Consider the following 24,221-nt stretch of genomic DNA (forward strand, 5'->3'; position numbering starts at 1 on the left):
TCCTGTGCGGTTAGTGCTTGAAGGAAATACTCAGAGGCAGAGGCTCAGGCTGGGGGAGCGACTTCAGGCAGCACAGTCAGGGCACAGCTCCCTCTGGGAGGCTGGAATGGAGTCCTGGGTCTGGGGCTGGGGCTGGGGCAGGGCTGGAAGGATGGGGGTGCAGGGGGAGGGGAGGAGGGGCAAAGAGCCCAGAGCATCTCCGAGGTCCCCCAAGGCCGGAGCTGGGTGAGGGAGGGGAGCCCAGATCCTGGTAGCCCCTCCGAGGACTTCAGATTTGATTTCTGCCAAGGAAAGTCACCATACAGTCTTCTTGTTTTATTTTCTTTAAATCTACCCTTTTTTTAATTTCTTCCTCTTTTACTGACTTATTTTTTATTAGTTGAATGTTCCCACTACTGGCTTGTGAACTATAACTTCTTTATTTTTTTATTGTTGCTGTAGAGGTTACAATATAAACACTTAACTTACCACTGTCTATCTTCAAATAATAGCATGCACCTTTGTCTATAGCAGCGGTTCTCAACCTGTGGGTCGCGACCCCTTCGGGGGTCGAACGACCCTTTCACAGAAGTCACCTAAGATTATCGGAAAACACATATATAATTACATATTGTTTTTGTGATTAATCACTATGCTTTAATTATGTTCAATTTGTAACAATGAAATTGGGGGTCACCACAACATGAGGAACTGTATTAAAGGGTCACGGCATTAGGAAGGTTGAGAACCACTGGTCTATAGTATAAAATGATTTCTCCTCCTGCCTTTGTGCCACCGTTTTCACCTATAAATAATTTGCTCCTTTATACGTTGTCCTCAGATTCATCCCTGTGGTAGCATATCGCCGAATTCCCTTTTTCTAAAAGCTGGTTAATATTCCATTGTATGCTCTCACCACAGTTGGCTTGTCCATTCATCTGCTGATGGACACGTGGGTGCCTTCCCCCTTCTGGCTGCTGTGGAAAATGCTGCTGTGAACGTGGGTGTACAAATACCTCTTCGAGGCCCTACTCTCCATTCTTTTGGGGAGATGCCCAGACGTGCAATGGCTGGAATTCTATTTTTAAGGTTTGAGGAGCCACCACACTGCTTTCTACAGTGGCTGCGCGTTTTCCCTCCCACCACCAATGCACAAGGGTTCCCGTGTCTCCACTCCCCCTCCAGCCCTGTTGCTCTGTGGGCTTTTTGCTAGTAGCCATTCTAATGAGGGGGAGGTGGCATTTCATTTGGTTTGCGTTTCCCTAACGACTGGTGTCGCTGAGCGTCTTGTCACGTGTCTCTCGGACACCCCCTACCTCCTTTAGAGACGTGTCTGTTACAGTCATCGCCCACTTCTGAATCCGGTTACCTTTCTGTTGTTGAGCTTTAGGAGTTCTCCTTTTGATTCTTTTGTGGGGTCCAAATTTCCCCAGGCTTGTTGTTCTCTTCCCTCTGAAAGAAATCCCTTTAACCTTTCTTGGAGGCCATTCCTCTGACGATAGATTATTTCAATTTTGCTTGGGAAGAAAAGCCTTTGTTTCCACCCTCATTTTTTAAGGCATTTTTTTTTAAAGAGCAGTTCTAGGTTCACAGCAAAATTGAGGGTAAGATACAGAGATTTCCCATGTCCCCCGTACCCACCCCCAGGCACAGCCTCCCCTATTATCACACCCCCCACTAGATGGAGCATTAGTTACCATGGAGCCTGCATAGACACATCATCACCATCCCAAGTCCATAGCTGACATCAGGGTTCACTCTAGGAGTGAGTGGCACATTCTGTGGTTGGACAAACATGTAACGACGTACGTCCATCGTTACCGGGTCAGACGAGTGGTTTCACTGCCTTGAAAATCCTCTGTGCTCTGCCTGCTCCTCCCTCCCCTCAACCCCAACCCCTGGCAGCCCCTGACCTTGGTACTGTCCCCCTAGCTTCGCCTTTTCCAGAAGGCCATGTATTTGGAATCATACACTCTGTGGCCTTTCACTTAGTCGTATGCACTTAAGCTTCGGGCACAGAAAGATTTTAAGCAGAGGAGTGACCTACTCTAATTGAAGTGATTCCAGGTCCACCTGCAGCCCTGGGGAGCATGCATTAGAAGGGGCGGTGGGGTGGGGCAGTCAGGAGGCAGGTGCAGAAATCCATGCCAGGGATGGTCGTGCCTGGAACCTAGAAAAGAAGAGGAAGGGACAGACACACTGACAAGACGGACTGGTAGATGGACAGGGTGGGGGACGCTAACCTATTCCTTCTGCGAGGCTGCCACCGTGTGGCGAGCAAGGGAATGACAGCCGACTGGACTACCCTCGCCAGGCTCCTCCACCCGTTCATGCATCTGAGAAGTATTCCTGGTGCACCTACTATGTGCGTGGCCCTGGGGCAAGGTCTGTGTGGGATACAAGGAAATCTGAGGGGTGGCAGTGAGGAGAGAATACTGCAATAGGCAAAATGTAGGTTTTAATTCTGATTCCTAGGCGTGCTACCATGTGACTGGCTACAGTCCAAGGAGAGACGGGCCAGGCCGACGCTTTGTGGGCCTCGGGGGTTCTGTCGGGGCCCTAGGTGGCGGGGCAGTGCAGGAGCCCCCGGAGGTGCTGTTTACTGCGACACATGTCCCTGCTGCCCATCACTGTCCCTCTCCACTGTCATTGTGTCTGAATGTGGTCTTTTCTCTTTTCCTATCCCCTCTGTCTCTCTATTGGTCCCTTTTACCCTTTGGGGTGCTCTCTCTCCCTCCCTCCCTCGCTCCCTCTTCCCTCTCTCTCTTTTATCCCCCTCTCACGTCACCTCTGCTCTCTCTTCCTGTCTCTCCATTCCTTCCCTCTTCCTGTCCGTCTCTGTGACTGTCTGCCCCTCTAATGCCCGCCCCATCTCTGCTCACCTCTGTTCCATCTCTGCCCACCCCTCTGTTCCTTCTATCTTTCCCACCGCCCCTCTCTCTGGCTATGTCTCTCCTCACCAGCCTGTCCAAAGCGGCCGACCTGGACCATCACTGGGTGGCCAAGGCCTGGCTGAATCCCTCTCCACTGTCATTGTGTCCAAATATGGTCTTTTCTCTTTTCCTATCCCCTCTCTCTATTGGTCCCTTTTTACCCTTTGGGGCGCGCTCTCTCCCTCCCTCCCTCATTCCCTCTTCCCTCTCTCCCCCTCTCACTTCATCTCTGCTCTCTCTTCCTGTCTCTCCATTCCTTCCCTGTTCCTGTCCATCTCTGTGACTGTCTGCCCCTCTAATGCCCGCCCCATCTCTGCTCACCTCTGTTCCATTTCTGCCCGAACCTCTGTTCCTTCTACCTTCCCCACCACCCCTCTCTCTGGCTGTGTCTCTCCTCACCAGCCTGTCCAAAGCGGCTGACCTGGACCATCACTGGGTGGCCAAGGCCTGGCTGAACGACATCGGCCTGTCCCAGTACGCCCAGGCCTTCCAAAACCACCTGGTCGATGGGCGGATGCTGAACTCCCTGATGAAGCGGGACCTGGAGAAGCACCTGAATGTGTCCAAGAAGTTCCACCAGGTCAGCATCCTGCTGGGGATCGAGCTGCTGTACCAAGTGAACTTCAGCAGGGAGGTGAGAGCCAGGCTGTGGGTGCAGGCACCTGCCATACCCTTACTTCCCCCTCTGACAGTCACTGTTTGCCCATCCAACCACCTTCCCATCCTTCCACCCATCCATCCATCCATCCATCCATGCATCCACCTCTTCCTCTCTCCATCCCTCCTTCCAACAACTGCCTATAGCAGTGATGGCGAACCTTTTGAGCTCGGCATGTCAGCATTTTGAAAAACCCTAACTTAACTCTGGTGCCGTGTCACATATAGAAATTTTTTGATATTGGCAACCATAGTAAAACAAAGACTTATATTTTTGATATTTATTTTATATATTTAAATGACATTTAACAAAGAAAAATCAACCAAAAAAAATGAGTTCGCGTGTCACCTCTGACATGCGTGTCATAGGTTCGCCATCACTGGCCTATAGTATGAGGCAGGCCCTGTGCTCAATTCAAGGGAAACAGTGAGTCCTCATCCCCCAAGAACTCATCACTTGTCCTCACCCAGGCCACTGAGGTCCCTGTGAGCACTGTGGACGCTTATTCCCCATGTGACCTCAGCCTGCTCCCCTGTCCCCCAAACTGACCCACTGTCTCCCTCCCACAGGCCCTCCAGGAGCGCCGGGCCCGCTGCGAGACACAGAACACAGACCCCGTGGTCTGGACCAACCAACGGGTGCTCAAGTGGGTGCGAGACATTGACCTGAAGGTGAGGGGTGACAGCGGGTGTGGGGGTGACTCAGGCAGATGCAGACCCCATGCATGTTCGTGTGAGCGGGGGCATCGTTATCCCGGCTGGCAAGAAGCCTCCTGTCACTCAAGAGGAGGAACTACAAACCCCGCCCCCACAATGGGCCCCAGTGCCGATGCCCTCCTCACAGTGGGTGAGGGATGCCAGCCATCCTCACTCTCTAGAGCAGGCGCGGGTTGACTCCAGGCCCATCGTCTCACTCGAGTGCGTGTGGGCTGCCTGCCGCGGTCTGGGAGAGTCAGGGACAAACTGGCCTCGGCCACTGCCCTGCTGGCCCTAAAGAGGGAGGGTGGGCTCCCCTCAGTGTGAAATGACTGGTCCCCAAGGGGCCAAGCCACTGGGAGCGAGGGTCCCTCAGCAGCAGGCTAAGCAGCCTCATGCCTTGCCCCCAGGAGTATGCAGACAACCTGACCAACAGCGGGGTCCATGGCGCCGTGCTGGTGCTGGAGCCCACGTTTACTGCCGAGGCCATGGCCACCGCCCTGGGCATCCCCAGCGGGAAGCACATCCTCCGGAGACACCTGGCGGAGGAGATGAGCGCTATCTTCCCCCCGGCCACGTGAGTGCGGGCAGCCTCGCCCCCGGCCACGCGGGGGCAGGTGCCCCGACTCCCCATCCGGGCCCTCACTCACGGGGTCCCGCCTGCCCCTGCAACAGGGCGGTTGGTCTCCTTTCATAGGGCTGGGAACTGGGGCTCAGAGAAGCGAAGTGCTTTAGCTCAAACGTCATGGACTAGAAAGAGGTGGAGTAAAGTGTGTGGGTACATCCCCACGGCCCCGGGCATTCGGAACGGGGCGAAGGACGGAGAGTGTGAGCAGAGGCCCTGGGAGGGGGTCTCAGCTGGGGACGATTCGCACTGGCCTCAGAGGTTCGATGCCAACGGCCATTCCAGGCAGGGATGCCTGTGGGGTCAAAGGCTTGGAGAAGGGGCTGGGCATCCGAATGGTGTTTATGGTCCAGGTGAACAGACCCGGCCAGCCCACCTACCCAGTCTCCTCATCAGAAAAGTGACCAAGAACAAACACCCAGACGAGCAGGCTAGCGCCTCCTAGTGGATGCTCCCCGCAGGTGACTGCAGCAGGTCAGACCCTCCACTGATCACTGAGCACTGAGGTCTGGGCTGCAAATGCTCACTAGGCCGCGTCAAGCCTCCGAAGACCTCCGTCTGGTGCTGGTTTCTTCCCGACACGTTTGTATTTCCATCCGAAGGAGCCACACGGCGGGATGGCAGCTGCTGTGGGAGAACGAGGGGGGTATTCCGGCGCGGTGGTGACAGGGCCGGCCGGTGCCGCTGTGTGCACCGCAAAGGCAACCACTTCCCCTCAGGGCACATGGCTAACTAGTAAAGGCCAGAGGTGCTTCCCGGGCTCCATTGTATGGATGAGGAAATGGGCCCAGCGAGGTCATCGGTCATCGGTGGCGGCACGAGGGCACTGCCAGGGGACTCAGACCAGGCCTGTGCCCCTCACAGCCCCTGCTGGTCACAGTCAGATGTAATTATAGCCGTCCATCCCGGTGCACCAGCCACTCTGGGCCTCGTGTGTGTCATCTCATTTGGCTCCAGGACGCCCTATGAGAGAAGTGCTGCGATGACCCCTTACAGAGCGCATGGCCCTGGGGACACAGCTGCTAAGGGCCGATCAGGCCACGCGTGAGCATGCGTGTCTCCGGGAGCCGGAGCTGACTGGATCCCCCCCCCCCCCCCCCCCCCCCACACACACACACACACAGACATGCACTCCGGCTGTCTGGGGTCTTTAGGCCAGTACTGAGCGCTTCGGCACGCCCCCCGGGCGGGCCCCCGGCACCCCCCGGGCGGGGAAGGAGGAGAACAGCAGTGGCATCAGGCACAAGGCTGGCCGGGTAAGTGGCCTCTGGTTCACTGAGTCCTGCTGCCTGGGAAGGTCTTTTTGTCCAGGCCAGCGTGGCCCTTCCCAGCTCCTGTGTTGGCCTGTGGGGGCTGCTGGGCCGGGTCACAGGTGCAACAAGGACAGAGGCCCCGGGACCTGTGTGATGCAGAAGCCCCACGAGGGTTAGGGGAGTGGCTCCACCTGCAGGTCTCAGCCGCCTCAGCGTCACCTGGGCAGTTGCTTTTCATACAAAGTCTGGGACCCACCTGGACTCCTGAAGCAGAGGCCTCTGGGAGCCACTGACTTGGGGTTTGAGCCCCAGTGACCTGGCCAGTCGCAGCAGGGGAGCCTCTGATGTGAGCAAACGTGTGCGGTTTGGGGCTGATCACACACTCAGACCGCACAGTCCTCGGTGGAGGTGGAGGCACAGGGGGCAGAAGTGACCCCAAAATTCTTCCATTCGCTCAGCGAACCCTGGGGGGCGCTAACAGCCTTCCAGGCACCTTCCTACTAGTAAACGTGGGGGGAGAAGCATGAATCAATGACCACCTTCCTCCTAAGGTGCTCTCGGCCCAGAGCGAGCATTCTCATTAAGGGCGACTCCCCCAAAGGGGGGGAAACTGGCTTGGATAACGCCTCCCTCCTTTTATGTCACTAGGAGAGTATATCTGCGGTTAATTTCATGGCCAGAGTGTGATGAGGGGAACATGTCTAAAAGGCTTTCTTTATGGGGAGAAAAATGGAAAAAGATAGGATTTACTATTCCCATTTAGTAACTGAGAAAACTGAGTCTCAGAGAGGGCAAGTGACTTGTCCCAGGTCACACAGCTGGGAAGTGGCAGGGCAGGGATCTGAACCCTGGTGTGAGACTCTCTGAAACCCACACGTTTTACGTCACATGAGGCAGCGCTAGAATATTTCTCCTTGACTTGGGAATGAGGTCAGACCCCATGCGCATGCTCGGACGGCCCCTCCTCCGTTACGCCTTCCTCCCACTGAGGAGGAAGATGGGAGATTTGTGGATAATCAGAAAGACTATGTCTTATTCTCACCCTTGGTGACAACTGGTTCCTTCCAGTTGGGAACACAAAGCTCTCTCCTAATGTTAACTCACAAATTCCTCTCAGTCTCCCTGAGCAGTGGAGTATTATTGCTAACTAGAGGCACGTGCACCAGTGGGGTCCCTCGGCCTGGCCTGCGGGATTGGGCTGAAACCAGCTCTTCGACATACTCCGAGGGGTCCCAGATTGCGAGAAGGTGTAGGCCAGGCCAGGGGACCCCACCGGTGCACGTGCACGATCAGGGTGCGGAGGGACCGCGGGAGGGCTCCCGGGCATGTCCAGCCCATCTCTCTTAGTCTGCAGCAGCAAGCTAACCTACTGGTTGGAGCATCTGCCCCCTGGTGGTCAGTGCATGTCATAGTGAGCGGTTGAGCGGCCTTAGCATATCATTAGCATATTACGCTTTGATTGGTTGAGTGGCCAACCAGACAACTGGACGCTTAGCATATTAGGCTTTTATTATATAGGATAGGAAAAGCACAGAGAGGTTAGGGAAGTTACTCAAGGTCACACAGCAATTAGACTTGGAGACGCCACACGTCCCAGATCTGAAAATTCCATTCCTTTTCTTCCTGGTCCTGTGGCCTCGTGCTCTCTCCTCAGCTGCCCCTGGGGAAGATAGGACGGGGCTTCAGCAGCAAAGAGCCCGATTTCCATGATGACTACGGCTCCCTCCACAATGAAGACTGCGGGGACGAGGACCTCGAGGGCCGGCCAGAGCAGTGCCGCCTGGAGGGCTACAATGGCCTGGAGGTCACCAACGTGTGAGGAGCCGATGCTCGGCCAGACCCCACATGGGGAGTCACCTAGAGGAAGAGGAGCCGGACGCCATCGCCCCTGTACATAGTGCCTGCGGCTGAGGAGGCGCGTCGGTCCCGGGGAAATCCCCACAGACGCCGCAGCTTCAGATGGGAGCACAGGGAGCCAGGAGGCGCCCGCCGGCGACGTTCCACTCAGCAGAAGGGCACTGGCCCCAGGACCTGTCACATGCCAGCCCCTCCATCACCCAGGCCCCACCCCAGAGTGACTGACTGTCAGCGCTCTCCTGGCTGCCAAGGCGGAAAGGGGCCACGACGCCCCATCCGGGAGGAGCAGATGGGCTCCACGCAGACATGCGAGCCCCGCGGGGACAGAGGTCAGCAGGCAAAGCCCAAGGTTGACCCGTCAGCAGGTGACCCTCCAGCCAGTGAGGCGGCAGGAAAGGCTGCCCAGGGCCGAGACGCCACACGGAGGGAGGGCGCAGCCCAGCATCCTCGCCCCCGTGACTGAGAGCCTGGGTTCCCTGGGGGGTCGCTGAGCCCCTCTTGGGAGCAAGCGGAACGGGGGAGTCATTGTCTCTGCCCCGAAAGCCCCGGTCACGGGGGGTGGACGTGTGGGAGAGTAATTGCTCGTCCTCCCAGGAGCAGCTCCCCGGGTGGGCGCAGGTGGATGGTCTGTGCGGGGCGGGGCTTGGCAATGACAGTCCCAGGAAATGCAACATCCTGTCATCGGGCGAAGGGCAGGTGAGGGCAGGATCAGGGATGACTGAGGGAGGCCCGGGACAACTGTGCCCAATGTGGCAGCGGATCCGGGATCAGGGCAGGGAGTCCTCATCGCTACCCCCGCAAACCTTCGCTGTGATGGCTGCCGCCTGCGCACAGGTGTCCTGGCTGAGATGAGCCTCGCAGAGCCACGCCGGCGGGATGGCGGCGAGAACCGCGGGCCTCTGCCTGACTCGCCACTGTGTGCTGTGTGGCTTCTCCCGGCGGCCTCGCCTCTCTGCGCCTCAGCATCCTCCTCTAACGCTGCTTCCCTGCCAGGGGGGTGCGAGGACTAACACTTGACTAACGTCTATAACGCACTCCGTAGCCTCTTGGGAGGCAGGTGGGAAGTTGGGGGTCTAATCCCCAACTTACTACACAACATGGACATGGACCTGCCCCTCTAACTCGGTTATTTTGGAAACAACGTGCAAAAGGAGCACAAGGCATGTGGGATATTTCGACCCTTTAGCACCCTGATAGGGCTTGAGCGGGGAGAGAGAGAGAGAGAGAGAGAGAGAGAGAGAGGCACCCCATAGGCACAGCCCTTGGAAACCAGTTTGATTCCAGGGATCGGCTGGGCTTCCTGGACCCCGACGCTGAGTGACGATCCGGGAAGGACAAAACGCAGCATCCCACTGACACTCGGTTATGGAAGCGGGTCATCTGTTGGAACCACGATGCCCCACTTCCATTGAAGCCGTGTGCCCTGAGAGGCCAGGAGGAAAGGGTGTGAATTCCCAACACTTGAGTCAGCCTCGAAGACCTCTCCAACCCAGGGTGGGCGACACAGACCGAGCCCCAAGGAACTGGGGGTCCCTCCCAGAGCCAGACCGTGCGTCTCCCCCACCGTGACACAAGCACAGCCTCCCGCCCCCGGGGCCAGGTGCCTGGTAGGTGGGCAGGGAGACGCCCCCTCTTGTCCGATGTTTGGCCTCCTCGGGACACAGTTCTGATTCCGGGGCCTGAGGCGTGAAGCTCTGGGACCTGCCCTGGCTTCGCGGAGGGTCCAGACCCCAGTGTCTCTGTGACATTCAGCCACATGTGGGCTGGAGCTGCAGAGCCCGCAGCTGGGGCGGGAGAACCAGACGCCCAGCCACGCTGGTGCCAGGTCACTCCTGAGCCAGCCTCAGCCTGGGTGGCCGGCACCCCAGGACCTGCCTCCAGGGGGCAGCCAAGCAGGAGGCCAGTCATCCCCTCAGGGTGGGCGAAGGCTTGTCAGGAATGAAGCTCGCCTTGTCCCCGGCGCACCCCCTTTGCCGACAAGGTGAGCAAGCAGCGGCTTGGGGGTCACCAGCAGGGGTGACGTTAGTCCGAAAGGCCTGGGGCCACGTGGACCACTTCACACCCACCTTTTGGTCCAAAGATGCCCTGAGCACACACTCGCTCCTCACCAGGTGCGCATTGGGAGCTGGCCTTGGGCTTTGTCTTCAGGAAAATGTCAATCTGTTTGTGGAAAAAAAAAGGGGGGGGGGGGGGGGGGGGGGGGGGAAAGGGGAGGCAAGGGGCGCAGACGGACTCGACAGGAAGACCTGCTGGCTGACTGACAAGGGCTGGCTGAGCGGCCACCTGCACACACGGACCTGCACGTCCTGCCCAAACCGCCTGGGCGGTGGTCTTGGTCCTTGAAGGGTGACCTGGCATCGGGACGCAGAACAGCACAACGCGCTTCTCTGGGAGGTGCCGCCCGTGCCTGCGGGGCTGGCCCCCTGGACGGGTGGCTGGTGCCAGAGGCGGGAGCACCAGGGTGGGCAGAGGGACCCGTGTTCCTCCCAGAGGCTGGGCCAGAGCCACCAGGAGGCACCTGGTTGGCACTCAGCTTTCTGACCCCAGGCGCCCCTGAGAGACCCCTGTGTCCGGGGCTGAGCAGAGCCTTTCTCTGCTGTCAGCGTCGCTGTCACCAGGCCCCAGGCTGCAGGGGGCAGGGTGAGACCCTGACCTGATGAAGTGCGGGGGGGAGGGGTCCTTACACAGCCAGCGTGGAGGGGCCTCGGAATAATGCCCCCCAATCCTGAGCTCGTTGACCCGGGCTGGGGCTGGCAGCGTGGGGTGACGTGGGCAAGAACAGGCCTGAGTGCTCCCCGCAGGGCCCCCGGGTCCCTCTATGCTCCTTCGAGACTCCCACGGGCTCCTGGCAGTTGAGTGACATGAAAGACCCCGTGGGAAACAGAACCGTGGGAATGGGCCTTCCTCCCCGGGGTTGGCTGGGGAGGGGGATTTCCCGAGCCTCCCCCACCGGCTGGGGGCTGCTGAGGACTCACAGGGGGAACACCCTCCCCAGAGAGAATGTTAACACTGTAACAATAAACACTACTGCACAGCGCTTCCCTGACGAGGCAGCCTTTCTCGACATCTGTTCTCATTTCATTCCCCAACAGCCTCTTTGGAAGGAGATTATGAACCCATTGCATCGATGCAGAAACTGAGGTTGGAAAGGCCGAGGGCCTGCCCAGCTCTAGAAAGCAAAGAAGCCCCGAGGCAGAGACTGGAACACAGTCATCTGCCTCCAGATCCCAGCGGGTCCCTCCCAACCCCTGCACCCCCCACTGCAGTACTGGCCATCCCACCCTCCCCCACCTTCCAGCCTAGGACTTACCTTCCCGGTGCATCACTCAAACGTGGAGCCCAGGGGTAAGGCTGGTGGCAGAGAGCTGCACGGTATTTCCAGGATCTCCATCTCTCTCTCGGCTTTGCTTCCCTCTCTGTCGGGTTCATTCCCACACAAGTCGGCCCCATCTGTTGGCCAACTGACCAACAGACACACCACCTCCAGGCTGGCAGCCAGCCTTCCTGCTTCTGCTGCTCCGAGGGAGAGCTGTGGACCAGAGTCTCTGGCCTCAACCAATGGACAAAAAGACGCCGGTTAGTGAAGCAGGTGCTGCGAGGAAAACGCACAGCAGGCGCGGGAGCAGGCGCAGGAGGCGCGTGAGGGGGGCAGGGCCCAGGGGCAGGGCCGTTGGCTCCTTCCTTTCTGCGGCTCACGGCCCTTACCCCAGGGAATCCAGTGGCACAGTCATCCTGGGCTCACTGAAGGTGGCAACCCCTTTCCCAGAGGCACCCTCTCTAGGTTGCATCAGAGTGTGGGGGTCACGGGGTACAGTCCACATTGGAGGGGAAGCAACATACAGGGTCACGGAGACCAATCTCCGAACCCATGTGGGAAGTTCCTCCGAGGCTGCCAAGCTCTGCCGCATCCACAACGTGCTCTGTAATTGCTGCTCCTGGTCTTATCTGTTCCAGCTGCTGCAGCAAAGTGCCCTAGGCTAGGGGCTCAGAAACACAGGGTCTCACTCCTTGTAGCCCAGTGGGCAGTGCAGGGCCAGGGCGCCAGCATGGCTGGTCTGGGGAGAGCTCTCTCCCACGCTGTGGGGGGCGTCTTCTCTCTGTGTCCTCCTGGTGGAAGGGATGAGGGACCTCTCTGGGGTCCTTTCTAAGGGCACTAACTCCATTCATGAGGGCTCCACCCTCATGACCTAATCACCTTCAAAGGCCCCCCCTGCTAACACCATCACATGGGGGTTAGGTTTCAACATGTGAACTTGGGTGGGGGGGATACAAACATTGAGTCCATAACACTTAACATAGACGTATTTTAAGTTTGGCCCAGGCCTGACATTGCTACCTACTTCTGTGAAACCACAGAAATAGATGTCCATATATATGTACAACCATGTACCAAGTATATGGACATGCATGTACCAAGTGTACACATAAATATACACACAGCCAAGTGCTTGTCTGTGTGTCCCCAAGACCAGCCGCACGCCGGGAGGGCGGCAGCGACGTGCTGGGAAGCACTGCTCTGCGGCGTCTCCCCCACGGCACGCTCAGACCCGGAGCCAGCCCGCACCCTCCCCAGCTCCGGTGGTGCCAGATGTCTGCTCCCACACACTGCCTCCGGCCCCAGTCCCTCCTCACAGCCGGCCGGGCCTGGGATTGTTTAAGCAGCACACACACCTGCTTCCCCAAACACCTGTTCTCTCCGGCTACAGACCTTCAAGCCTTCTCCAGGTCCCTCGGCTCTTCCTCTCTTGTCCCCTTCCTCCTCCTTTTGTTCCTCCTCCTCTTCACCCTCCCCCTCCTCCTCCTCCTCCTCCCCCTCTTCCTCCTCATCTGGACATTCCCTTTATAAACATGTCACTGAAATCACACTCAGTGCTCCCAACGGATCTGAGCGCTGGGACTGTTAACATAGGACCCTCTTCCTAAGGGCCAGGCCCTGTGCTACCCACGACCTCACTGAGTCCTCAGAGCAACCCCAGCAGACGGGTGCTCTTATCTCCGCTGTACAGAAGTGGGAAGAAGTTAAGACCTGGCCCAAGCTTACACAATGGGTAGTAGTCAAAGTAGGACTTGAACCTAGGTATTAGCCACTGTATTGTATCCTTCCCTAACCCGGGCACTATGCTTCTAGTAATACGACCACATACAGCATCAGCTTTTCTAATGAAGTCCACATCCCACAGTTGCCTCATTTAACGTGTGGACAGCTGAGTCAGGGTGTCAAGTCCAGCTGCCATGGGAGTTACTGAAGAAGTCTTGTTAAGAATTCAGATTCCCAGATTCCCAAGCCTAATAATTTAGACTTTGCCGGTAAGGCTTGGAGATGTACATTCTAAAGCTAAAGTGCATATTTCCAGACCTCGGAGGGTCTGGTGCAGCAGGTGTGGAGCACACGTATGTTTGAAAACCTCCTTGGGTGACAGCCAGGGCGTGGACCCCTGCCCTCGGATAATCAACTCCAGCGTGGACAGTTCTTGGTCCATTACACCGGGAAGTCCCACCGCTCTCCACTAGATGGCGAGGTATGTCCCTCTCAGCCCCAGTCCCGCCCAGCTCAGCTCAGCAAGAAGCAAACCAGCCCAGGCCACCCAGACACCCCTGCCCATGAGGTAGGGCTGCAAGGGGGCAGCCTCCTATGATTCCTGCCCCCTCCCTGCGACCCGAAAAGAGTGGTTCTTCAATAGGGGGAAATGTCTGTTTCCCCTCCGAAGGCAAGAAACACATCTTCAGGGGGAGAAGCAGCATTTGGAAGCTGGCCTCAGGGCAAACTGGAATACCTGTTGACCCACCGAGATTCAAGATTCGCTCCCAGCCAGGAGGCCTGGATCCTGAGCCCAGTACAGGGCTCGAGGGTGACAGGCTGCCCAGCGGGGAGCCAGCAGGGAAATAGGAAGCATCCCACCAACCACGAGGCCTCCCACCAACCACGGGGACTTCCTCTGTTGATGCAACTCCAACAGGAGGCCCCTCCAACAGGAGGCTCCAGCTGTTCCCCTTCCAATGAGAGGGCCCAGGCAGGTGGCCTCCAGGAGCCCGATACTGCCCCCTGCTGGGCAGCAGCTGGGGAGCAGCAGGATACTCGCCAGGGCCATTGTTCCCAGGGAGAGAGGCTATAAAAACAGGACCATGTGGGCAGCCAGGGGAGTCACACACACAACTGGGGCACCTGAAGAATGGCCATAAACTTCACCTGGCCCAGCCACCTGCCTCCTCCTCATGTTCCTACAGAATAAACGAGCCTTCCTCCTGGCCCCGGGGCAAGGAGGGCCTCTGCCCGTGGGTGCCAGGACACCTCGGGGACAATCAGGCGGCCAGGTGTGGGGTGCGGGGTGTGGAGAGCGGGAGAACCTGGGGCAAAGAAAAACAGATGTGAGGAAGGACACTGGTGGGCTGATTAATTGCCCCCAAAAATGCCCCATCCTAATCCCCAGAACCTGTGACTATGTCAGCTGACACAGCAAAGGGGAATTAAGGTTGCTAATCAGCTGATCTTAAATAGGAAGATTACCCCATTTTAGAATTGTCTGGGTGGCATAAAGTCATCATAAGGGGCCTTAAAAGTAGACTGAGGCCCGGCCAGTCTGGCTCAGTGGTTGAGAGTTGACCTGTGAACCAGGAGGTCACGGTTCAATTCCTGGTCAGGGCACATGGTCAGGTTGTGGGCTCGATCCCCAGTGTGGGGCGTGCAGGAGGCAGCCAATTGCTGATTCTCTCTCGTCATTGATGTTTCTATCTCTCTCCCCTCTCCCTTCCTTTCTGAAATCAAATTATATATATATATATTTTATTATATATATATTTAAAATAGTAGACTGAGGCAGAAGAGGAGAGTGGCGAGAGCTCTGACTATGGAAGAAGGTCAGAGTGATGTTTTGTGAACAAAAAGGCTCAACCACTATTCCTGGCTCTGAAGATGGAGGAAGGGGCCACCAGCCACGGCATGTGGGCGCCTCTAGAAGCTGGAAAAGACCGGGAACCAGATTCTCCCCGGAGCCTCCGGGAGGAGCCTGGCCCTTCTGACCCCTTGACGTTTAGCCCAGGGAGACGCCTGTCAGACTGCTCATCTACAGGACTGTCAAGCAGTGCATTTTTGCTGGTTTGTGGCGTTTGTTACAGCGTCCCTGGGAAACTAATACACGGGCAAGGCAGCCGTCAAAGGTCTAGCACACTGGATCCTCAGCTTAGCCCCGAGGGGCCGATGCAAAGGCCTGCATTTCAAGGCTGAGTTTGAGTAACGGGCAAGTTTCACGTGGTGGGGTAAGAGGAGAAGCCGGCGTCCAAACCCGTGTTCTTCCTCATGTCCGTGATCTCACAGGGGTGCCCCAGTGTGACAGGCGGGTTCTAACATGGCCCCAACGCCCCACCTCTGGGAGGAGGCCGGGGCAGCCCTGCCCATCAACATGCCTTCCTCCAGGCCCTCTTCGCCCATCCCCAGGGCTGGGCCTGGCTCCTTTCCACCCTCAGCTCCAGAACCTCCTTGGCCAGAGGAGTGGCCTGGCAGGGAGCCAGTGCAGGTGCAGAATGAGGCACTCTTCAGGAACCTTCTAGAATTGCCCAAGACAGGAAGAGTCTCCTAACCAGCAGAAGCAGCAGAGGTTCCTGGGACCCTCTTTGTTTCTTCTCCATTTTTATAAAAATGTGTTTTATTGATTTCAGAGAGGAAGGGAGAAGGATGAGAGAGAATCATTGATCAGCTGCCTCCCGAACACCCCACACTCGGGGTCAAGCCAGCAACCCAGGCATGTGCCCTGACCGGAATCAGACCATGACCTCCTGGTTCATGGGTCGATGCTCAACCACTGAGCCACACCGGCCTGGCCCCTCTGTGTTTCTTGAACGGGCCAGCTCCGGGACATGGGAGCTGGCGGATGGGGCCTGTCTGTCTCCTGGACAGTGGAGTTATCCGTGGAGCTGTCTGGTCTGATGAGGACATATCCCGGATGAGGAGACAAGGCTTGCCCGAGGTCGCACAGCTCCTGGGGCCAGAGCCAGGACTGGGTCAGGACTGGAGCTAAGAGTGTCTCACTCTTCTTCTTCTTTTTTTTTTAAATATATTTTATTGATTTTTTTACAGAGAGGAAGGTAGAGGGACAGAGAATTAGAAACATCAATGAGAGAGAAACATCGACCAGCTGCCTCCTGCACACCTCCCACTGGGGATGTGCCCGCAACCAAGGCACATGCCCTTGACTGGAATCGAACCTGGGACCCTTCAATCCGCAGGCTGACGCTCTATCCACTGAGCCAAACCAGTCAGGGCTCTTCTTCTTTTTTAAAATAGGTTTTTATTGATTTTGAGAGAGGGGGGAAGGGAGAGGGAGAGACAGAAACATCAATGTGAGAGCGACACATTGACCAGCTGCCTCCTGCACATGCCCTACTGGGGATTGAGCCCGCAACCTGGGCATGTGCCCTGACCAGCAATTGAACCGGCAATCTTTTGGTGCACGGGGCAATGCCCAACCCACTGAGCCACACCAGCCAGGGCTGCATCTCACTCTTCTTAATCCCGGAAGGCGGAGCAGCTCTACAACCATTGCTTAAAGAGGAAACCCCCAAAGCAGCAGTGGTCATACTGTGCGCCACAGAACGCCACAGGGCCCTGCAGCCCTCCAGCAAAGCGAGGAACCGAGAGCCCACTGAGGACTGACGAGGCCACGTCACTCACTCACCTCAGGCCCCGCCCCCCCGCAGCCCAGCCCCGCTTAGGAGCACCCCCCGAAGAGAACAGCATTCAGCGCCCAGGGGCCTGCCTTCAAGTGGGTCCCACCACTGACCACCTGCATGACCTTGGCCTGGCTGGTAACCGTCCTCCTCGCCCCACCTGAGAAGGGGACAGGAGTCGCTGTACCTTTCTCTCCCTGGGCTGTCGAGGGTGAGACCCCATAAAGGAGCATCGTGAGCAGCCAGGTCATTTATTTATTTATTTGTTTGTTTTCATGACAAAAATCACACAGGGAAGAACAAGTGACAGTTAGCCAGTTGGTGAGCTGGGGGATGAGCTGTGGGCTGGGAATCGTGGGGAGTGGGTGTCCACAGTCCCTGGGATGCTGCCTGGAATCTTGGGTTCCCTTCCAGGCTCTGAAGGAACCAAGTGCTTCCTTGAGTCCCCCGGGGGGTCCCATGGAGGGGAGTTTAAGAACCAGCTCTCTGGGCCAGGGGTTCCACTGCACAAGGCTGGACGCACGGGGATGGTTCGGACAGTGAACAGCCAGGCCATTTAAATACTGCGTGGGACCCTCACAGCTGAGCTCATCATACACCCGCGCGCCAGACCTCGGACAGGAAGTGGTTCCAGCTGGGAGGGGCAGGAGGAGAGAGAGGTTGGGACCCCATCTGGAATGGAAGTCAGTCGTGCTGGGAAGTTCACAGATCCTTTCATCCAACGCGTGTCAAGTGCCTCATCCGGAGGGGACCCGAGCTTGCGGCGGGAAGAAGGTAACAAGCGGAACGAGGTCCCTCCCCTCAAGGGCGTATGTTCTACTGGGAGGCACACATGCTAGTGGCTTCTGTGAAGAGTAAGGAGAGCTCTCAGGAGGCACCCAAGGCCCAGAAAAGGATGCAACAGAGGGGTGCCCTGGCCTCCGGGGGCTCTCGGGTGTCTCCTTTATGTGCAGGGAGTGGCAGAGAGCTGCCCCCTTACACCTGAGTTTGAGAAAACTATAGGAAAGGGGGAGGGGGCGTCCATGCAGAGCAGAAAGGGCCTCGTACTGGTGGTTGGAGCCCGTGAGTTCAAGGTCAGCAGTCTCTGATGTTCCATGAGATCCTGGGTATAGAAGCCACAACCTTCCCCGGTCTCGGCTTCTTACCCAGGAATGGAGGCAGCTGGACCAGGCAGCCGGCAGAGAGCTGCCCCCTTACACCTGAGTTTGAGAAAACTGTAGGGGGGGGGGGCGTCCATGCAGAGCAGAAAGGGCCCCGTGCTGGTGGTTGGAGCCCGTGAGTTCAAGGTCAGCCGTCTCTGATGTTCCATGAGATCCTGGGTATAGAAGCCACAACCTTCCCCGGTCTCGGCTTCTTACCCAGGAATGGAGGCAGCTGGACCAGGCAGCCCTGGCAGGGGGGATTCTAGAAAACACGGTGCGGTGATGATTCGACACTCGGCCCAGCAGCCCCTGAACGTGGCTCAGCGGGGCTGCGTTACCCAGGGAGGCCCTGAAGGCAGCCAGGCCCCTCCCTCAGCTCCGCGGCTTTGCCCCCAGGAACCCCTCTTCAGAAGCCCATCCCCAAAGTCCTCGTGGCCCTTCCCGAGAAGTGGTGGCCCCAGGGATTATGTTTATGCCACAAGGCAGGTGGGGCTGCTGAGCCACCTGCCCGGCCCAGACGGGTCTCAAACGACCTGAGTCCGATCACCACCGCGGGTGTGTCTGCTCAGCGGGGGGTGGACAGCTGGCCCATGGACAGTTGTGCATGAGGGTCGGTCATTATCGGGATGGCCGCCGCTGCCTGCCCCCTGACAATGTGTTTGTTGCTCACCACCCATTGCCGTACTAATAACATGGACTTGGAAGGCAGGAAATGGGAGGAGGGGGAGATAAATGTATGCTGTGCCTAAAACATATGGATTAGCAGGGAGATGTAAATACCGTTTAGCAACACAGATTCATTAACCCTGGAACCAGCTTTTATGTCTTCCTGTCTGTCATCTTCGATGAGTTATGTCAGTGGACAGTGACTCCTGTTGTTCTGCCACTTCCTGCCATGAGATGAACCGGGCAGTCCTTGCGGGCTGGCTTGGGAAAGCACCTGGGTCCGAATAGCGGTGCTGCGGGGAGAAAATGTATTTTGGTCCCCGGTTGCACGCCTACCCGGAAAGCTTTGGGATGGAACCGGCTGGTTAGGTGTGGCCAGGCCGGCTCCCTCGAGCTCTCTTGAGTCGGGAGCATTCCGTCCGCAGTTGTCCCTGGTCATGCCACTGGGTGAATAAGGACAGAATAACGTGTTCTCCGCAGGCAGCCATCCTGTTAGAGACCATATTTGTCTGTAGAACCCCACATGGGGGGGGCGGGGATAATTCTCAAGTCAAGGCAAGGGGCACGGAAGGAAGGCACCAGGGACTTCACAGGAATGTGAAACTATCAAGCCACCAGCCCGGCCTTTCTAAGGGGGCGGGGCAATTTTAAAGATTCCCAGGCTCATAAAAGAGACATCGGACCAAGTTCCGGCTGCAGAATGGTGAAGGTGCCCGAGAGATTCGTTCTCTCAGCCCGCAGGGGGCCAGGCCAGCAGGTGCACCCAGGCAGGTCACCAGGGAGGGCCGGAGGGGCCTTATCTGTTGACTCCAGGGTTCCCTGCAGGTAATGGAAACCAGGGCCCTCATTCAGGGGTCCTCAAGCTAGAATGAGATTCAGAAACACCTGGATGGTGGTTAAAACTACAGATGCCCCACCCCAGACACACCGACTGTACATGCGCGCCCACACATGGTATTTTGTGGAAGAGCCACACTCAAGGGGCCAAAGAGCCGCATGTGGCTCACGAGCCGCAGTTTGCTGACCACTGGTTTAGTAGATAGAGTGTTGGCCTATGGATTGAAGGGTCCCAGGTTCGATTCTGGTCAAGGGCACACGCCCGGGTTTTTGGCCCCATCCCCAGTAGGGGGCGTGCAGGAGGCAGCCGATCAATGATTCTCTCTCATCATTCATGTTTCTCTCTCTCCCTCTCCCTTCCTCTCTGAAATCAATAAAAATATATTTTAAAAAAATAAATATAATAACAATAAAACCCTACTGTTAGGATCCCACCCCAGAGATTCCTATTCAATTGCTCTGAGGTGGGACTCATAGTTACTCTTTAAAAGATTATCTGAAAAAATAAAATAAAAGATGATCTGAATACACAGCCACGACTGAACACACTGCAAATCTGTCCCTCTAGATGCTGAGCTTAGGCCTCGGGGGACTGACAGTCAACAAGACCAACTCACTCCTGCCCTTCCTACACCTCACGGTGCGAGGGGAGAGCTCACCAATGAGCAGAGCACCCGGTGACTGGTCTCCAGTAGGGAGGTCAGGGGAGGCCTTCCTGAGGAGGTGGCATTTTTCAGGAGCTGAGACCTAACAGCAAAACTAAGCCCAAGGGGGCAGGGCTCCTGAACTGTATGATTCTGTTTATTTGAAGTTCAAAAATGGGCAAAACTAATTCATGGGGATGAAGGGTACTTTGGGGGTCTTTTTTTAAAAATATATATTTTATTGATTTTTTACAGAGAGGAAGGGAGAGGGATAGAGAGTTAGAAACATCGATGAGAGAGAAAAACATCGATCAGCTGTTTCTCTGATCCTACTGGGGATGTGCCCGAAACCAAGGTACATGCCCTTGACTGGAATCAAACCTGGGACCCTTCAGTCCTCAGGCCGACGCTCTATCCACTGAGCCAAACCAGTCAGGGCTACTTTGGGGGCCTTGGTAGCCTTCTTGGGTCCTGGGAATGCTCTAGATTTTGAACCGGGTGGTGGCTACACAGGGGTGTACATGGGTAAAATCTCCATGTAAGAGTTTTGTACCTCACTGAATAGGAATTACACCTCAAGGAAAAAGAAAAAGAAGTACAAGGCCTGGGACCAGAGGAGAGTCCCAGCACAGGGCGGCCCTCCATCCCCTCCCTCCCCACCCCATGGGGGATTTCCAGGGGCTTGGGTGGCAGTTCCCATCACCCTGGCAGCCCACAAGGTCACTGACTCTGAACTCAGCACGTCTGGCCACTGTTTCCTCCTTCTGAGCAGCTGGACAAAGGGATGATTGGACTCCGGGCACAGCTGCTCTGTCTCCAGGCTGCCTGCCCTCCCGTCACCGTCCTACCCTTTCCCATCACCCTCCTACCCCTTCCCACTCCCACCCGCCTCCTGAGAGCCAAGGCCGCAGACTGGGCCCCACTTCTGCATCTTTGCCCATCCCCCCCACACAGTGCTCAGTAGTCCCCAGTGAGATGGGGAGGAGCCCAGCCTGGCACACTCCTCCAGGCCTTTGCGGCTCCCCGGTGAGTCCACGGAGCACTCCCAGGTGGTTCTGTCTCTGGTGCCAGCCGAGACACTGGAGAGTCCAGGTCAACGGCCAGGACTGTGTCCTTAGCTCTCAAATCATAATTCTGCTGAGACAAGTGACCCCGGACGCAAAGAACAGGGTCCACATCACCCCACCCCTTCCGTGACTGTCACCTTGGGGGGTTTTCTCCAAAAAGAATAAGAGCCTCCTTTTACAGAGCAACGTTTCATGAGCCAGGCAGTGCCTGCTGTATTTTACAAGCATCAACTTGGTCAGGACTCTTACTAAACCCCATTTCACAGACAAGGAAGTGGAGGCCCCACAAGGTTAAATGACTCACCCAACGAGATGTACTCAGTAATGACAGGCCCAGGATTCGAACCCAGGCAGGGCCCTGTGCCTCAGCACCACGCTAGACGACCTCATACATGCACAACTCTAATAACGTGGGCTCTGTGAATGGTGCCTACTATTAGCTAAAAGGCAACATACGGTGAAAAAATGGTTGCATTTCCAACAGGAAAATGTAACAATGCCAATTAATACAAATTTTTAAACTTTGAATTACACTGAATTCAAACCAACAAAACAAAACACCACTTCCCCCTTTCTGCCTAGTTAGCTCCATGGTGCTGTCCAAACCAGGTCCAGATGCCCGTCCTGAGAAAATCCAAGGGCCTGGGGTGGGTCTGTGTTTTCCTGCGCTGACTCCTTGCTCCCAGACCCCCGGTAGGCAGGGGTAGGCAGGGGGCTGGAGGGACAGGTGGTGGGGAAGGACTGCTTGGTGCCCGAGTGCTGCAGCGGTTCTCAACCTGTGGGTCGCGACCATCGGAAAACACATATAGCATATCAGATATTTACATTACGATTCATAACAGTAGCAAAATTACAGTTATGAAGTAGCAATGAAAATAATGTTATGGTTGGGGGTCACCACAACATGAGGAACTGTATTAAAGGGTCGCGGCATTAGGAAGGTTGAGAACCACTGGTAGAGGGAACGGCTCTCCGGGAGCCCCAGGGACTAGAAACTCGTGGATTGTTAGCAGGGCCCTTGGACATGAGGCAGCCAAGGGAAGCGGGGGAGGACAGGGAGCTGAGCAGAAACCCAGGGCTGCCCTCCAGGCTCTGCATTATAATTGGATTTTCGGAGAAATGGCCTTGTCCAGCTTGCAACTCGAGCTGCTGATTTGCAAATTGACAGCAGGCAGCATCTACCCTCTCCTTAACCGGATTTACCAACTCTGACTCAACCTCTTGTCTCGTCCTTCCATTTTTATCCCCGCTCTTCTCCAGGGAACCCACGTGCGCTGGCGGTCTGGGCTCACAGCCGCGGTTCAAGTGCGGTGCGGAGGGTCCAACTATTCCATTGTGTCATTCATCCGCAGCCTGTCAGTCACAGCCATCCTGCCAATCAGCTGGGTAATAGGCGGGCCTTGGGAACAGCTCGACCAATGGTCTTTCAGTTTCATCCAGGTATGAATCCTGACTGGCCCCTGCCCAGCGTAGATGGGCAGGGACCTGGGAGTGCAGGAAGCAGAAAAGGTGGCATGACATTAAGCCTTGCCTTTGTGGGAACCCAGTGGCTACGGGATCTGGGTCCGAGTGCCAGCTCTGCCTCTCACCAGCTGTTGACTTGAGACAAACACTCCCTCTCTCTTAGTGAAACAGGAATTTTAGGGAATATAAACAGGCTTAGGGAATTGTTAGAATTGGGGTCCATGGAAAACCAGGGCTGCAGATTGGGAAAAGGTACATCTCCATAACACAAGGAAGCCAGGTGCAGGGAGCAGCAACAGTTGCATTTACATCAGACAAGGGAGCTAGAAGTAGCCAAAAAGGTCTATATTTACAAAATGAGAAGAAGGAAGAGAGCCAGAAAGAAAAGAACAATGAGGGAGGAGGGCATGACATGTCCCATGTGGTGTTTGACCTTTGAGTTCAGGAGTCACTATAGTAACCAGTCTAAGGGAATAGTGACCAATCAGAGGGGATATCAAGGCACCAGGATCTGCAGCCTTTATAAGGAGCCCAGTGCACAAATTCGTGCACCTTGACAGGAACTATGGGCAGTGAGGTTGGGCACAGGAGGGGTCTCGGCCCATCCTCTGTGCCCCTGCCCCGGCCCCTCCCATCACGACCCCTGGTCCCCTGTCTGCCGGCAGCCTCGCTCCCACCACTGCCCCTCCCATTGCACTGACAGCACTGGCCCTGCTCGCACCTCTGTCGCCCCTGGTGGTCAGCGCATGTCATAGCGACCGGTTTTCGATGTTCCAGTTGTTCTGCCATTCAGTCTATTTGCATATTAGCCTTTTATTATATAGGACAGGGAAAAAGAACTCAGTGGGACCCTCACCCCTTCCCCACGTGGGAGTCCATTCTGTGGGACTCTTTCCCTCTCCCCACGTGGGAGTCTGTACTTGTTCTTCAATGAATCTCCACCTTTGCTATACTACTCTCTGTGGATTCATACTTCGATTCTGCAGACAAAGAATCCGGGTTCCAGTCCAAAAATTCCGTTTCATTCACCTCATTTCCAGTGTGAGGCTGAAATGAGACAGTGTGTGGAATGAGCTGAGCACAGCGCCTGGCTTGCAGAAAGATCTCTCCGGCCGCAAAATCCAGGCAGGTGTTGTCCTATGTCTCCGGGATGGTAGACACAGCGGGAAGGAGAAGCAAAAGTCCTGGCTTTTGAGTTTTGAAAGCCCAGTAATCAACGGGAACAGAAGACTGGTGTGTGTGTGTGTGTGTGTGTATACGATAGAGCAGGCTGCGGGCCGGGGTGAGGACAACACACAGCTGCTGGGCTCCCAAGGCTTCCTGTCTCCCAAGACAAAAGAAAGGATCCCAGATGAGGAGGAGGAAGGAGAGTCTGGAAGGAAGCCAGGGATCCTGAGAACGGAGGCCGGGCTGTGTCTCATTGTGTCCCTTTCCTGTGTGGAGCCAGCACGGTCCTGGAATGAACAGCTTTCGATTTATCTAGGCAAATGGGTTTCTGCACCCCAGCAAGGAGCTGGAGAAAACCCAAAAGTGACACAGAAGGAGGAAAGAGTGAGGGTTGCCAACTCACATGCCTAGAGGGGCCAGGCAGGTTGTAAATGAGTGGATCCAAGCCGGATGCACAATAGGGAATGGCAGGGACTGTGGCAAACCCCCACAGAGGGGCATGTCTGGTCTAAAGGGACAGCCAGGACCCATCGGGTCCACCGGGAAGCTGACCCATTGGGATGTGTGCCCAGC

General features: G+C 56.3%; 1 protein-coding gene across 1 annotated transcript in view; it reads left to right on the plus strand.

The window, feature by feature from the left end:
• The window catches only part of LOC102253682 (kazrin-like), a 15,520-nt gene extending 5,335 nt beyond the window's left edge, over positions 1–10,185 (plus strand). The window contains exons 3-7 of the mRNA XM_014533286.1: positions 3,315–3,546; positions 4,140–4,241; positions 4,676–4,842; positions 6,050–6,146; positions 7,798–10,185. Coding sequence (XP_014388772.1) covers positions 3,315–3,546; positions 4,140–4,241; positions 4,676–4,842; positions 6,050–6,146; positions 7,798–7,962 — 763 coding nt within the window. The 3' untranslated portion in view covers positions 7,963–10,185. The remainder of the gene's footprint in view (positions 1–3,314; positions 3,547–4,139; positions 4,242–4,675; positions 4,843–6,049; positions 6,147–7,797) is intronic.
• Positions 10,186–24,221: the final 14,036 nt, after the last annotated feature.

The sequence above is a fragment of the Myotis brandtii genome, unplaced genomic scaffold (genome assembly GCF_000412655.1).
Source record: "Myotis brandtii unplaced genomic scaffold, ASM41265v1 scaffold96, whole genome shotgun sequence".
NCBI classification, from domain to species: domain Eukaryota; kingdom Metazoa; phylum Chordata; class Mammalia; order Chiroptera; family Vespertilionidae; genus Myotis; species Myotis brandtii.